Below are 16284 nucleotides of genomic sequence, written 5' to 3'. Positions count from 1 at the left end.
GTTAAAGATATAAGAGCTTTAGCAAATTAGGATATGTTTCTGTTTATTTGCAATCATCCTAAATACATCACACACACACACACACACACACATGCACACGCACATGCACACACACACACACACACACATACACACACACACATACACACACACACACACATATATTTAGTGAAATAATTTATTATGGAGGAATCATGTACAAGTTATGAGTAGGTTATATTCCAGAAATGAAGCTACCTAGCCACCCCAGTAAGAGGCTTTCTTGCAAATTTATTTATAATAACAAGAGGGGGTGGCTAGGTGGTGCAGTGGATAGAGCACCGGCCCTGGAATCAGGAGTACCTGAGTTCAAATCTGGCTTCAGACACTTAATAATTAATTACCTAGCTGTGTGGCCTTGGGTGAGTCACTTAACCCCATTGCCTTGCAAAAACCTAAAAAAAAGTGATATGAAGCATTTTTTCCCCATGGTTATGAATACTTTGCAGTTCTTCTTTTGAGAACTGTTAGTTCTACTCTTCATTCAGGATCCCCTCTTCTTCTTTGTTATCTCTTTGCCTTAGACTTTGTTTATTAATTTCTTTTTTTCATTCTTTTTTTTATCTGGTTATATATTTCTTCCTCATCTTTTTTCCTCTTAATCAAATAGTTTCTTCCTCTGAGAGTGAGATTAGGCCTTACTCTCAGAACAATACCAATTATTGCAGGTGTCAGAGAAAACACTGCCCCATGGTAAGGTCCACATCCCTAATTATTCATCCACCATTGATTTATATCCTCTCCAGTAGGTTTTTTTCCCCTACATTTGTCTAAAAATTTTCCTGAGCCCATTCTCTCCTATTCTTCCAGGTGCCACTTGCCTCCAGGCAAGCAGACTTTTCAAGTACCAAAACCCCTGGCCTCATCCAGTTTAAGGTCCACATCTCCTTTCATGGTCTTTCTTCATCCACAGGAGCATTCATCAATAGACCCCCATCCCTACCCTGTAATCTCTCAGCCTTTAAATTCTCCTTAAGCACTCATCTAATGAATTTTCTTCTTCTGAGATCACAAAGATCACCTTACCCTTTGCTAGCCGCCCCCCCCCCACACACACACCTCACTAATCCCTGCTACCCTTCCCCTCCTTTATAACCCTCCCATATTGGAATGTAATCCTACAGTAGGAAGAGTGACATCAGGTTCTGTTCATAACCCCCCCCCCCCCCTTACTGATACCTCTGAAGCAGGGAACTCTGGCAGAAAGAAATGTTGTAATCCTTCCCCTTTTTCTGTAGTAAGAGACAAATATAATTCCAACAAACCTGTATACGCAAAGAATGTACAGACAATCTGTTAGGTTGTTTTTTGTTTTGTTTTGTTTTTTGTTTTTTGCAAGGCAATGGGGTTAAGTGGCTTCCTCAAGGCCACACAGCTAGGTTATTATTAAGTGTCTGAGGCCGGATTTGAACTCAGGTACTCCTGACTCCAGGGCCAATGCTCTATCCACTGAGCCACCTAGCTACCTCTAATCTTTTAAAACTGTTAATTCTTCCCTATATTGACTCTTTACTGGTCTGCTATGTAATGCTATCTAAATTAGGGTCTCCAAATTATCTCACATCCTCCCCTTTTGTTAGGCAACCAAATTTCTCAGGGCTACCTTTTGCTAACAAAGACCCTAACTCCCAGTCACATTGACACCTTCGGTTAAGACTTAACCTTAAGAATTTAAGGTTAATCTAAAACTCTGCATCCCTCAGACATGTGCAGAAACACAACCTTATGTGATGCATTAAGTCACTCCCTCTTGGTGCTGCCCTAACCCTTCCCCTAACTCTTCCCTGCACTGGATGTGGGCTATATTCTCTATAAAATTTCTGCTCACCTTATCCAAACAGTTGAATATAACTGACTTTAGTTAATCAGTCTGGCTATTTACTTACAGATGTATTTCTCTTTTTTTCCTCTCCCCTTTCCCCATACTTAGCTGTCCTTCATGTTCTCACCAATCCAGCTTGTAGCTGTTTCTCCATTGCTTAAACTTACTATTTTCTTTTAAAAACTCATTTTATTTATCTAAAGAAACTCTGTGAATTAATTGTAGCATTTTGTAATAAATTTTTGCCTTTTCTTACCCTTCTGAATCAGAGAGTTTGGTGATTTCCTCACTGATAAAAGAACCCCTATCATTGATGATCAATCTTGATGAACTCATCATCAGTACAACAATCAGGGACAATTTGGGGGTATTTGCAATGGAGAATACCATCTGTATCCAAAGAGGAAATTGTGGAGTTTGAACAAAGACCAAAGACTATAACCTTTAATTTTAAAAAAAGTTATCTTATTATGTAATTTTGCTCTTATATTTTTTCCCCTTAAGGATATGATTTCTCTCTCAACACATTCAATTTTAATAAATGTATAGAATGGAAACAATGTAAAGACTATCAGACTGCTTTCTATGGGGGTGGGGGAAGGGAAGCAAAATTGGGGGAAAAATTGTAAAATTAAAAAAACAATAAAACAAAAACCCCCCATCTTTGCAAGCCCCCTCTCTGAAGCCCTTCACCTGGCTTCACATCTACCAGATTTCCATCCTTACCCCTACCTTCTTGTATATGTTTAGAAAGAAGTTTCTTACTTATTTTGTTTTGTTTTGTTTTAGTTCTCTCCCTTTTGCTGCCTACATTATTCATTCCTGTTTGGGTGTTCAAGAGGCAAATAATCTCTTCATTTCTAGTTTTCTTTTAAAAATATTTCAAATTCTTCTTTATTATTGAACATTCATATTTTGTCCTATATGGCTAAGATTTGTAAAGTAGGTTACCCTGGGCTTCATTCGGAACTGTGTTACTCTTTGGAACATATTATTCTATTCCCTCTTCATTTTTCTAATGGGTGTAGTTATTCAAATTTGTGTTATTCAAATGTCCTTTCCTTTGTATTTAAAAGTCTTTTTCCTAATGGCTTGTGAAGCCATCTTATTATTTCTGAATTGGATTGGTAAATTTAATTACTTTATGTCTTGGAGTTTGTAGCTTGAATTCTTTTCTGGAGACAATCTGTGAATTTGTTTAATTGTAATTTCATTTTCTATATTCAAAAGTCCTGGGAAGTACTTGTCTATTATTTTATTTATTATGTTATTAAGCTTTATTATCCTGTCATGTTCCTCTTGGAGATCTATGATCCTTAGGTTGTCTCTGTGCATTCTGTCTTTGAGATCAGATTACTTAGGAGGGCTTCTCAGTCCATATGTGGCTGGTTTCATTTCCTGGTAATCTATTCACTTTTCTCTGCTCCTCAATTTTCAAGCCTAGCACTTGTTCAGGGCTTTACAGCACTGGAGGCTTACACATAGCTGTCCTTGGTAGCCCTTGATGGGCTGTGGCCAAGCTGGGCTATCAAGGCTAGAGAAAATGTCCACAGACAGGAATCAGAGTCTCCACAGCTCTGAAATGAGGGATTAGGGATCAGGGGATATATATATAGTGGTGGATTTTGATGTTCTGTCCTCAGATCTGTCAGTGTAACCTTAATATCAGTAGAATAGGAGGTAGTAAGTAGTACAGAGTGCTGAGTGACCTCAGAATAAATGGATATCCTTTCCTGTTTTTTTTAACTATCCTTGGAATTTTGGACCATAGAAATGGCTGAGATTACTTTATCTTTGGAGCACAATTGGTTTTGATTAGGTTTGAAAGATTATGGGGATTAGAGAAAATATCTTGTCCATTTTTTTTTTATTCATGTAATGCATAAGTATCTATCTCCTACCTCCTTTTTTAAAACCCCACTTTCCTATTTTTCTAGTGTCCTTCTTATCAATGTTCCCTCAAAGACCTTAATTTCAGTTCTTCAATCTATTCAACTCCTATGAGTTCGTCTCCATATCATCTAAACTGCACACAGAGATAGTAACAATTCTGATTTGATCAACAAAAATTCTGTGAAATCTCAAATTATTTTATCTGATCATAATCCTTTATCACTCCATCTTTCTTTATGCCTCACAACTCCTAGTTCTTTATCTTCATTTTGACTCCAGTCTCTCCACCCCTCAATTCTTTATTTTCATTCTTTCTGTACTAAGTGTAAAATTCCTTCCTTTTCCTATCTCGATCCCCTAGAGAATCAATTGAACTCCAAACTCTCCTCTATACTCCAATCACTTACACTTTTGTCTTTTTGCTAATTGTGCCTCCCCAAACAGCAGAAATAGATTATTCCCATCATTTATCTCCTTTGTTCCCATTTACTTGTTGATGAATAGAACTGGAGGAAATCATAAAACCATGCAGATTGCATCTACTACAAATTTATATTGTATAATTTCAATTTCACTCTCATTGCAGCAAGACAATACTTTTAGATCCTCCTAATCAGTTCATTATTCTAAGAACAATAGCAGCTTTTCCAAAATTTTTTCTTTTCTCTAGAAAGATCCTATGGTACCTTCTTTCCTTCTCTCATTTAAGTACCTTACCTCATAATTCACCAAAAAAAAAAAAATTGAAGTAATTCACCAGGAGTTCCCTTTCTTCTCACACCACTCCATCATCTTTCCCCTCTATTTCTTTAATCACCCCATCTCATATAAAGAGGCAGCACTTATTTATGGCAAGGAAAATTTTTGCACTCATGCAAAACTTTCACCCTTGGGTCATCCCCTCCCACTTTCTCTGGCAGATTACCCCTACTACAATACCCTATTATTTTTCTAATCTTTATTCCACCCTACATACTATTTCCTTTCTTCCAGCAAACATGTCCCTGTCTCCTCCACCCTTTTTGCTTTATCTCATTTTATCCAACCATACCTATTAGCTGTTATCCTCTACCTCTCCTCCCCCTTTTTGGCTAAACTCCATCAGAATGTCTTTTATAAATGGTGTCTCCATTTCTTTTTCTGGTCTTCAAATCTAAACCCCTATGCCAATTGGCTTGCATCCTCATCATTTAATTGAAATTGCTTGCTTCAAAGTTACCAATCATCTTCACCATTCTTCTTGATCTCTCTGTAATACAGCACTATGGACCAACCCTCCTCTGGGTTTTTGTGACATTGCTCTCTCCTTGCTCTCATCATACCTGTTGGATCACGCCTTCTATCCTTTGCTTGATTTATATCCAGGTGTTACTCACTAATTATAGTGTTTCCCAAGACTCTGTCTTGGTGAAGCAGGGCAATGCTGGGCAGAGAGAAATATTGTAATCTTTTCCCTTTTTCTGTATTTAGAGATAAATATTATAATCCTTTTATCTTTCTGTATTGTTAACAATACTTTCCTTAAAAACAAACCCTTATAAGCAAGAATTGTACCTAGCAAACACTGTTAAAAGAGTTAATCTTTTGAAACTGTTAAACCTTCCTTAATTGACTCTATACTAGTCTGCTACATAATCCTATCTAAACTAGTATCTCCAAGTTATCTCACAGGTCCTCTGAGTTATACATCAAAATTCCTTGGGGCTACATTAGGTTAACAAAGACCCTAACTCCCAGTCAAGCTGGTCCCTTCAGTTAAGGTGCTATAAATTCTTAACCATAATTTAAGAATTTAAAGTTAATCTAAAATTTTTGACTCCTCCACACGTATGCAAGAGCATAACCTTGCTGTCCTGACTATGCCCCTAATTTCTCCCAGTTCTGCCCAACTTTACTTGATCCTTCTCCCAAGAATTTCCTGAAAAAAATCCATCTTCAAGTGCTGGATCCACATTGATCCCAGTTAACCACTTATCCTGTGACTGTTCCCTTTCCCCTTTCCTTCTTAACTGTCTTTGATGTTCTTGCCAACCTAGCTTATCGCTGTTTATCCTTTGCTTAAACCTCACTAACTTCTTAAAACTCACTTTCTTTACCTTGCTGCCTCTCTAAAGAATTTTGCGAATAAACTTATAACTATAGTAACCTGTGAATTAAAATTTATGACCTTTTCTTATCCTCCTGTGGCAGAGAACCTTATGATTTCTTCACTGATAAACCCTTACCAAGCCTTGCACTGTACCTAGAATCAGGAGAATCTATGTAAAAATCTCACCCCAGAAATTTGTTGTCTGACCCTGAGTAAGTCAACATAGTCTCTTCAACTACAAAATGGGAATAATAGTATCTGCTTTCTTTTTGAGGGCTTGAACTAGAGTGGTGACTCTGTTAGCACAGAGAAGAGGACAAATATAAAAGACTTTGTGAGTACAGAAATTAAAAGATTTGGCAACAGAAAAGATTTGGGGGAAAGGGAGAATAAGGAGTTAAGATAATTGAAATCATAAAACTGCAAGATTAGAAGGATGATGGTGCTTTCAATAGAAATAGGAAACTTCAGAAGAGGGCTAGACTGGGAAGGAAGACAAAATATTCTGTTCTGAGGTTATCTATGGGAGTCCAGTCTGAAGTTTCTGAAGTCTGAAGGCATTTGGGGACACAGGACTAAAGCTTTGGCAGTACACTAGGGCTTGATCTATAAATCTGCATAGGCTGCATAGGCTACATAGATATTCTAACTAAGCCCACAGAATCTGATTAAATCACAAAAAAAAAATGTGTCTAAGATAAAAAAAGAGACCCTAGGGCAGATTCTGCTCAGATAGGATTATCTAGTTGGTATTGTTTGAAATAAAGTTAGTTTAAAAGAACCACTACAAATCTTGACATAATTACAGTTATTCCTTATAAATTGATACTTTCCCCATTGAGATTTCAATATATCATGGGTCAGTATAAGAAATTAAAAGGAAATTTTTTAAGAGTTTTGCAGAAGCTGTAGACAACATGCAAAGGTCAGTAGATGACATGGAAAAATATTAGAACCTTGTTGTATAATATTGTATAATTGTATAATATTGTATAATATAATTATATATAAATATATCATTATATATTATTTATATATCATAACATAATTGTATAATATTATACAATATCAACATGTTTTTATATTTTAATACCATAATAATTCAGACTTCTCTGGAAGGGAAGGGACAAAAAAAAGATCTTCCAGATTGTGGGAGGAGGAAAGGGAGATAACTTACCCCTAACCCCTGAGATGTGGAAGAGATAATTGTATAATGAAAATTTAAGCCAATGTATTAACAAGAAATGAAATTTGAACACATATAGAGAAAAGTCTTGATTTCTCTATATCTCTGATATCTGAATGAGGCTATTATCTGATATATCTGAATGAGGCTGAATTGGACTGAAAACTGAAAGATTAGCTCTTACCCAGCTTTCAATGATTAACAAGATTGGTTTTTACAAACTTCAAGGACTATTGCTAAGTAGGAACTGTTTGCCTTTGGAATCCCACTTCTTATCATTTTCCTTGGAGCAGAGTTCTTTTACTGATTCTTATTATAGGATCATAGATTTGGAATTGACAGAGACCTTAAAGGTCAACTAGTCCTCCCACCCCCCCCCCAATTTAAATTTGAAAAATATGAGGTCTATATTAAAGATCCTACACTGTTATACTAAGCCTAGGTCTAACAATCCATTCAGTATAATTATTCTTTTGTGGTCCTATTCTCTGTTTTCCAGAATAATCTAATACATGAATATATTCTAATGCCTTCTTGAATAGTAAGTGGTAAACGCTCCCTACCAGTAAACAGGACCAAGATAACAATTTTAACAAGGATCTTCTGGGTGCAACAATCCTCAATTGCAAAGGAATCATTCCTTTACTGGAAATTTCAGGGTCCATAGAAGATCATTTTAGATAGTGAGTCTTTTTGTTTGTTTTTGTGTTGTTTTTTCCATTTGTGTCTTTCTATGGTTAGGCCTAAGCCTTGTTTTAGATTTGTGCTATATGGGTCATATTAAAGGAAAAAAAGAGCAATGAATTAAATGATCCCTTAGTAGAAAGGAAGTAGCATAGATTAGGGATTACTGTCATGAATGTAGAATTTAATGAATTTCACATAAAATTTCTTTTTTTAGCAATATTTTTTAAATAGAGTTTTGTACAATAAAATAAATGTGTTCTGTACTTTTAGAACTTAAGTAAATAAGAATGACTTATTCCTACTCATAAATTAGAGACATGAAAAGTTATGGAAAGAGGACGCATTGTATAACTATAGACATCCTGGTTTCTGTCACTGTTCTGTATGCTAAACAAAACTGATGCCTCCAAAAATAACCTATCTCTTACAAAATGTTCGAACTTTTCTCAGGCCTTTAAAAGGCTTTCATTAAAAGGAGTGAGAATTTAGGGCAAAGAACTTCAGTAATTGAAGAACAAAACCAAGTACAAAAATCAGGATTTTTAATGTCATTGTTAATGTCGATGGATATATTTAAAACTGTAATCAAGCAGAATTAAAGTCAAATGCCATTTCTTACCATCTTCAAAAGATTTTCAAAAGCTGTGGCCAAACAAGGTTCAGGTAATATAAGGTAGTTTTTAATATAAGTTCTCCAATTGGGGAAGAAAATAAAAATTAATGCTAGAATAGTCAGATTTGGAAGCCAGATGGTGTGAATTTCTAAATAATAGATTATAGATGATTTCTTCCCAGATAGGAAGCTAAGGTTTGTGGATCAGAGAAATCTGATCTGCCAGGAATCTCCTGACTGGTCTTCACTCAGGAAGCATCAAGTTCGAAACAGGAGGATCAAGATACCATTCTTAACACAGTTCTGGGAAAGCTTTCCCAGGTTCTTCCTGGTAAGGATGAGGCAGCTCAAAGGGAAACCCAAGAAGGAGACTTTGAAAGATAAGGAGAGGAAGCAAGCCAAGCAAGAGGCCAGGCAACAGATCATCACGGTTGTGTTGTCAATGTTGGTTGTCCTAGGCAGGGTGCTTGTCTACGTTGCCACCCACCCCACTGCTCCTGAATGAGCCATGCCCAACCCCACCTCAGGATTGGAGGGCACTAGATCAGGAGGAAATAAAGGAGGCAGAAAAAAAAAGCCAAAAAGGAAACAAAAAGATTGCTTCCAGTTTCAGAGACTTTAATATTACTGAGCCTGAAGCTCCCTATTTCTCTGGTCTTGGGCTTGATTAAAATTTCTCAGTTCTCTTGGAATGTGATAAAAAATGTCTATCAGTGAATGTGCCATATGCATTACGGTTCATTTCATGTGCCTTTCAGACTTAAAAAGGGAGTGTTTCTTTCTAAAATCAATGTACATGTAGCTCTATCTGGAAAAAGGAGAAATCTGCAGTGCTATAAATCTATATGAATCAGCTTTCTACTCCTCCCTGTCATCTAGAGCATTATTCCTTTGATTCTTTCATACATGTGCTTCACCACTTCCAAAGGAACTATATGTCTCAGGGCTTCATGTTGTTTGGAATAAAGGAAATTATAGCTTTAAAAATAAATAATAGATTATATGAATATAAACAACAGAACATGAGAACAAAATTATAACTGCCATTCTGTAGATTTGATATCTATTTGTACTCCTATCTGCATAAGACTTCCTTAGAATAGAACACTAGAAAATGGTATCTAGAGGCTATATCTACAAAATACCAACAGTCCAATGAAAACTGAAAATTTTGGTCAAATATCCAAAAATTTGAAGTTGCTAGATATTTATGTTGCTAGCAGAAATCAATAAAGCAAGTCAATAGATATTTATTAGAGGCTTCTAATGTACCAGAAACTATGCTAATTAATGGGAAAGCAAAGAAAGGCAAAAACAGTTTTTGTCCTCAAAGAGTTTACAATCTAATGGGAGAGACAACATGTAAAGGTAACTATGTACAAACAAGGTATGTATAAGATAGATTGGAGATCATCTCAGAAGGATGGCACTAACATAAAAGGGGATCAGGAAAGACTTCTTGCAGAGGTGGAATTTCAACTGAGACTTGAAAGAAATCTGGAAAACCAGAGGTGGTGATGAGGAGACAAAGAATTCTAGTTTTGAGGGAGAGCCAGTGAAAATACACAGTGAGGAAGAAGAGTGTGAGGAACAACAAGAAAGTAGCTATCACTGGATCACAGAAAAAATAAAAAGTGGAGAGTAAAGTGTAAAAAAACTAAAAAGAAGGGACCAATATATATATAAAGGACTAAAAACCAAACAAGGTTTTTTTATTTTTTATTTTTTATTGTAGAGGTAGTAATGAACCATTGGAGTTTATTGAATAGGTTGACATAGTCCATCCTGAAATTTAGGAAGATCACTTTGATAACTAAGTGAAAGATGGATTAGAGTGTGGAAAGACAAAGTAGTGAAAACAACCAGTTGGCTATTTCAATAGTTCAAGGGTAAGATGATGAGGACCTGAACCAGAGTGGTGGCTATGTAAAAGTTGAGAAATGGGTATATATGTGAGATAGGATTGCATTTGCATTGCATTTTCATCTGTTGCATTTAGCAACAGATCAAATATAGGATATGAGAGGGAGGTGGTGCCTTCAGCATAATGATGAAATTAGAATGAAATGGGTTTGGGAGAAGGATATTGAGTTGAATTTTAGTTGTGTTGAGTTTAAGATGCCTATAAGACATTTAGTTCATGATGTCCCTATAATAGGCAGCTGTTAGGAGAGAACTTAGAACTGGATAAAGACATTTTAATTGAATTGAGATTTTAATTGAATTTATGGGAGCTGATGAAATAATCAAGTGAAAGAATATAGCAAAAGAATAAAAGAGGGTCAAGGATAGATCTTTGGAGAATGGATAATTTTCAAGACCTAGGTAAAAGAGTGGCCATTTAAGTAGGAGAATCAGACTAGAATAATATCATAAAAAAATTTAGAGAGAAGAGGGTATAAAGGAGAAGAAAGTATTCAATAGTGTCAAAGACTGCCAAAAGTTCAGGAAGGATTAGACCTGAAAAAAAGGCTATGAAAATTGATAATTAAAATCTCATTGGTAATTTTGGAGAGAGCAGTTTCAGTTGAATAATGAGGCTGGAAGTTAGACTATGGAGAATAAGAAAGGAAATAGAAGCACTATAAGATAATCTCAAAGGGTTTACAGCAAAATTTAGGGTAGAAAGTGAAACAGAAAATAAAAGACTTGTTTTTCTAACCTCTCTCATTCCACTAGGTTAAGTACCTTGACAAATTCATTCCAGACCATTTCTTCCTTCTTCCATTAGGTTTTATCACTTTCTCTTGGTCCATCAATCCCACCCCTTGAGACAACTGTGCTCTGGTCACTTGACCCTGGGTCTGAAATGACTCCATTAGCCTACAGGCAAAATGGTCCTGATTCACAAAGATCTTTGATATGTGGAAATCTATAAAAAGTATTAATAGACATTTAATAAGATTTTCTCTAAATTTCACCTTAAAGTTCTCAAGTCAAGATGTAATCTTATTATTTTAGAAACAGGATTTAGAACCCTATCTTGGTTTATTTCTTTGTATGATAAGGTTAATCACTGGTATTCTCTATTGCACTCCCTCTTCATCAAAGTAATTAATATAAAGACATGCATAACAAAGTGGTTATGATCATAGTTAAATGTAACTTTCAAAAAATGAATTAAATCAACAATAAGTAAACTTAAAAAAAAGTAGAAGTAGACTTTTTTTTAAGTAGACTTAAAAAACAGACACATTTTGCAGTAAATGCCTGCCATCAGTAGACAGAGGTGGAAACAGATTGGGAGAGAAAGGAACTGAAGGACTTCACTTTCTTTCTTACCTGATAAAAATAGTTCAATCATATCTCCCAGCAGGGCTTTGAATTGGTGGAGGTGACTTGGTTCTTGGGGCACCACCTCAAGGCCATAATCTTAATACTCATTCAAAGTACACAATACTGTCCATTTGACTCCCTTTCTTTCTCCATTTTCACAATCAGCCCCATCCCTTCATTTCTCTTCAAAACCAAATTTCTATTCAACTTTGTGATTAGCAGTGTCCAATTCAAAAACTCAGTGACCACAGATACCTCAGCAAACTAAAAATCCCTGATAGTGTTTGCTATTAGCATAGTGGCAAACCAAATCTCAATCCTGGTCACTTCTGCTTTAACATTCCCTCACCCACCTTATGTTCCTAGTGTTCACTCAAAATTCCATCTAAACCACGGAACTTCAGTCATTGTCATGCAATCTTTCCACATTCCAGAGACATTCAGATTATATTCCTCCTGGAGGTTTGAAATTTTGAAGTCCTTTGCCAAGTCAACTGAAAAATAAATCACAAATTATATAACCTAGCATAAAATAAATATTATATAAAATAATATGTGTACTACTAAGTTTCTTCACCAAAGACGAAGAGAATCATAAGAGAACAGTGTCACAAAAACAAGAGAATATTAAAAAGTAAGGTGATCAACACTATTAAAAACTGCAGGGTCAGGGAAGCTAGGGGGCACAGTAGATAGAGTGCCGGCCCTGGAGTCAGGAGGACTTGAGTTCAAAGCAGACCTCAGACACTTAATAATCCCTAGTTGTGTGACCTTCGGCAAGTCACTTAACACCACTGCCTTGCCAAAAACAAAAGAAAAAGAAAAAGGAAAAAAAAAGTATAAATGACCTTATAGCCCTTTGAGCATAGTTCCAAATTGTTCTCCAAATGACTGCTCTATTTCCATTTCAAAACTCCACCACTACCTCATTAGTGGACATATTTTCCCTCATTCCCTCCAACATTTGTCATTTCTGAAAAGTCTAATGTTGTACCTTAGAATTGTTTTATTTGGTATTTCTTTAATCATTGGTTATTTAGAGCTTTCATTTGATTATAGATAGCTTTGATTTCTTCAGTAAACTGTTTATATTCCTTGATCATTTATAAATTAGGGAATGAACCTTATTTTTATAAACTTAATTCAGTTCCTTATATATTTTCAGTTCCTTAAATATTTCTTCTGTCAGAGGAAACTTGCTCTACAAATTTTTTTATATTATTTCATTGCTATAGTGCTTTTTAGAAAAGTAGAGTTTCCCCTGATTAACTTTTCTAGTTAGATTTATTTTTGCTTTTGTCTTTGCTTTTTTTCTGAGATTGAGATTGCTATTCGCCTTTTTTTAAAACTACAACTGAAGTGTAATTGGTTCTGCTCAATAAAAGATTCTCTCTTATTTTAACTTTGTGTGTGTTTTTATGTTTCAATTGTGTCTCTTGTAAACCACATATTGTTGGATTCTAGTTTCTAATTCATTCTGCTAACTGCTTATGTTTTATAGTTTTCATTCCAATTCACATCCACAGTTAAGATTACTACCTGTGAATTTTCCTCCATCTATTTTCTACTGTTTATCATCTCTCTTTTTGTATCCTGTCCCTCCTCAATTTTGTTTCTGCCAGTCTTAAGCTGCTCTCCTTAACAACCTCATTCCCTTCTCTTATCATCTCCTTCTCCTATTTCCCCATCAACACGATAGATTTCTATATCTGAGTATGCATGTGTGTATATACAGAAATATATATTCATTCTTCCCTCTTTAAACCATTTCCAAAGAGATTGACATTCAAGCATTGCTTACTACCTCACTGTCATTTTCTCCCTTTACTATAAATGCTCTTCCTTGCAAATTTCTTTTATGTGAGAAAAATTTTCACCATCCTCCTCTCTCTTCCCCTTCTCTTTGTCTTTTTCACTCCCATGGTTGTGGTTGTTTTTTTTTTTTTTGAGATCAACTCACACTCATGCTCTCTATGTAAACAACATCTAACTGCTCTAGTAATAATAAAGTTCTTAGGAGTTAACATGAATCATATTCTCACATAGAAATGTAAACAGTTTAACTTTATTGAGCCCTTTATGATTGCTCTTTCACTTTTACTTTTTTATGCTTCTCTTGAGTCTTCTGTTTGAATGTCAGATTTTCTATTCAGCTCTGCTCTTTCCATTTAGGAATGCTCAGAAGTGCTATATTTTATTAAATATCAGGATTGTACTGTTTTGCTGGATAGGTTATTCTTGATTGTAATACTAGCTCCTTTGCCTTCCAGAATAGCATATTTTAAGCCCTCCCCTTATGTAATGTGGAAGCTGCTAAATCTTGTGTGCTCCTGATCATGACTCCACAAAATTTAAATTGTTTCTTTCTGGCTGCAAACTTTTCATTTTCCCCCTCTATATTGAAGATATTAGGCCAGTTTTCTTTTATAATTTCTTGAAATAGGATGTCTAAGCTACTTTTTAAATTCTAATTTTTAGGTAGCCCAATAACGCTTAAATTATCTCTCCATCTTATTTTAGGCCAGTTGACTATTAAGATGTTTCATTCCTTTGTTTTATTGTTTTTTGAAGGCTCATGGTGTCATCAGTTTCTACTTGCCCGATTTTCTTCAGTGAAATTTTGTACCTCTTTTTCAATTTGGCCAATTCTGCTTTTAAAGAAGTCATTTTCTCTAGTAAATTTTGTGTGTTTTTTTTTACCGTTAGGTCAATTCTGTTTTTTTAAGATTATTATTTTATCCTCTACCATACCATTAATTTTCTTTTCATAAATTTCCTGTATTATTCTCCTATATTTTCTCATTTTTTTCCTCTATCAGTCATATCTTTTTAAAAAGTCTTCCAGGAATTCTTATTGGACTTGTGACTAATTAGTAAGGGTTTTCTTTGAGGTTTTTACATTTTACATTTTACATTGTTGTCTTCTTCTGAGTTTGTATCTTGGTCTTCCTCATCATCATAGTAGATTTTTATGTCAAGTTCTTTTTGTTGTTTGCTTATTTTTCAGCCCACTTTTTTGACTTTGAACTTTAAAGTTAATATAATATAATATAATATAATATAATTTAATGTTATATTAAAGTTGAACTCAACTCACCTGGGGGTTCCGAGCTTCATGCTTTTTGTGCTGCTGTTTTCATGGCTAGTTCTGGGGGTCAGCAAATTTTCCATATATCCAAGATGGTATAGTACAAAGAGAAGTGTGGTTTCTCTCTTCTGAACTGCACTCCCTGGACTGTACTTTATCCAGGAAGGACCCTTGCTCTTCTGCAGCCAAAAGCACTGGTGTTCCTCTCTGTCCTGATACTTTGACCCAGAATTTTGTATGGGAAATAAAGGTGCCCATTAGTGCCAGCTGGACTTAGTGACACTAAAAGTCCCCTATAATTACTTTCTGACCAACTGTAGAACTGCCTTACCATCTCTGGGCTGAGATTTCCTGAAGCTTCTGTTGCTGCTTCCATGCTTTAGCAGCTACCTCCAAAGCCTAGCATGGTGCTGATGCTGGTGCTGCCATCACATGTATTCCAGATCAACTCATACCTCAGTGTCACATACCTTTCTTGTCATACTTTTGTCTTAGGCTGGAAAAATGTTTTGCTCTGACTTTTTGTTCTGCTGCTCCAAAATTTGATTTGAGGCATTTTAAAGCTGTTTGGAGGGGAATGTTGTGGGAATCCATACATCATCTCTCCTCTGCCATCTTGGCTGTGCCTCATGACTACAATATTTTAAAGGAAATCAACTATGAAAAACTTAAGAATCATAATGCAAAGGCCACACTTCCAGATAATGAATCATACCTCTCACCTCCTCTTGGCATAGAGATGATGGACTGAAGTTCTTACTTTTTTTGATATGGTCATGAATGGATTTCATAGGTTTGTTTGACTATTTGTTACAAAAATGATTGGTATCCCTTCACCCCCCCCAAAAGAAAAAAAGTTAATGAAATAGTTTTTAAAAATACATAAAAGAGAGCACAAAGAATTTCATGAGGGTACAGAGATAAGTAGAATTGGGTTGAAATTATTTTTTTATATACTTAAAAATAAGTTACATGTAATAGTGATTTATGTTATCATATAAAATTTTCTTTTTCCATTCTTTGTACAAGAAATCTTCATGTCATCAAATTCAAAATAGTAATAAAATTAAATAATTATTGTTTTAAAAAGAAAGTGTGGAAATCTTATTACCTAAAGAAAGATATTCTTTTCCCCAGTACCCTAAAACTACCTTATCAGCAATCCATTCTTTTGTCTTGGTTTCAGTCTTTAAGAGTTTCTGAATGCAACTCAAAATTTCTTAATATGGTGCTTCCCAAATTGTGATCTATAAAACTTTTGTTTTATCATGCACATAAGTAAACATTCCAATATTATGTTTATAAAATATTGTTATCAAATTAGTGTCTTTTTAAAATGGCTCGGGGGGGGGCAGAGCCAAGATGGGGACAAGAAGGGATGGAGTCTTAGGAGCTCTCTGATAAAATTCATCAGCTAAGAACTCTAACTAAACTTTCGAGAGACAGAACCCACAAAGGGACCCAGTGAGGCAGTTCTCCTACTCAAGGTAACTGGGAAAAGAGCAGAAAGGCTCTGCTCCCCAGGGTTGGAGGGGCAGCCCGCCAGAGGGGTGGCCTGCCAGAGCCAAAGAACCTCAGCCTCCCAGAGGCA

General features: G+C 35.5%; 1 protein-coding gene across 2 annotated transcripts in view; it reads right to left on the bottom strand.

The window, feature by feature from the left end:
• PPM1A (protein phosphatase, Mg2+/Mn2+ dependent 1A) overlaps nucleotides 1–11923 on the bottom strand; it is a 113032-nt gene extending 101109 nt beyond the window's left edge. Inside the window, exon 1 of one of the 2 annotated variants that reach the window (XM_074235941.1) lies at nucleotides 11612–11923. In XM_074235941.1, coding sequence (XP_074092042.1) covers nucleotides 11612–11633 — 22 coding nt within the window. In that variant the 5' untranslated portion in view covers nucleotides 11634–11923. The remainder of the gene's footprint in view (nucleotides 1–11611) is intronic. The other variant, XM_074235942.1, reaches the window with a different exon arrangement.
• Between the last annotated feature and the right edge of the window lie 4361 nt (nucleotides 11924–16284).

The sequence above is a fragment of the Macrotis lagotis genome, chromosome 4 (assembly GCF_037893015.1).
Source record: "Macrotis lagotis isolate mMagLag1 chromosome 4, bilby.v1.9.chrom.fasta, whole genome shotgun sequence".
Classification (NCBI taxonomy): Eukaryota; Metazoa; Chordata; class Mammalia; order Peramelemorphia; family Peramelidae; genus Macrotis; species Macrotis lagotis.
The sequence above is the reverse complement of the archived record's forward strand: the minus strand, read 5'-3'. Positions and strand labels throughout refer to the sequence as shown.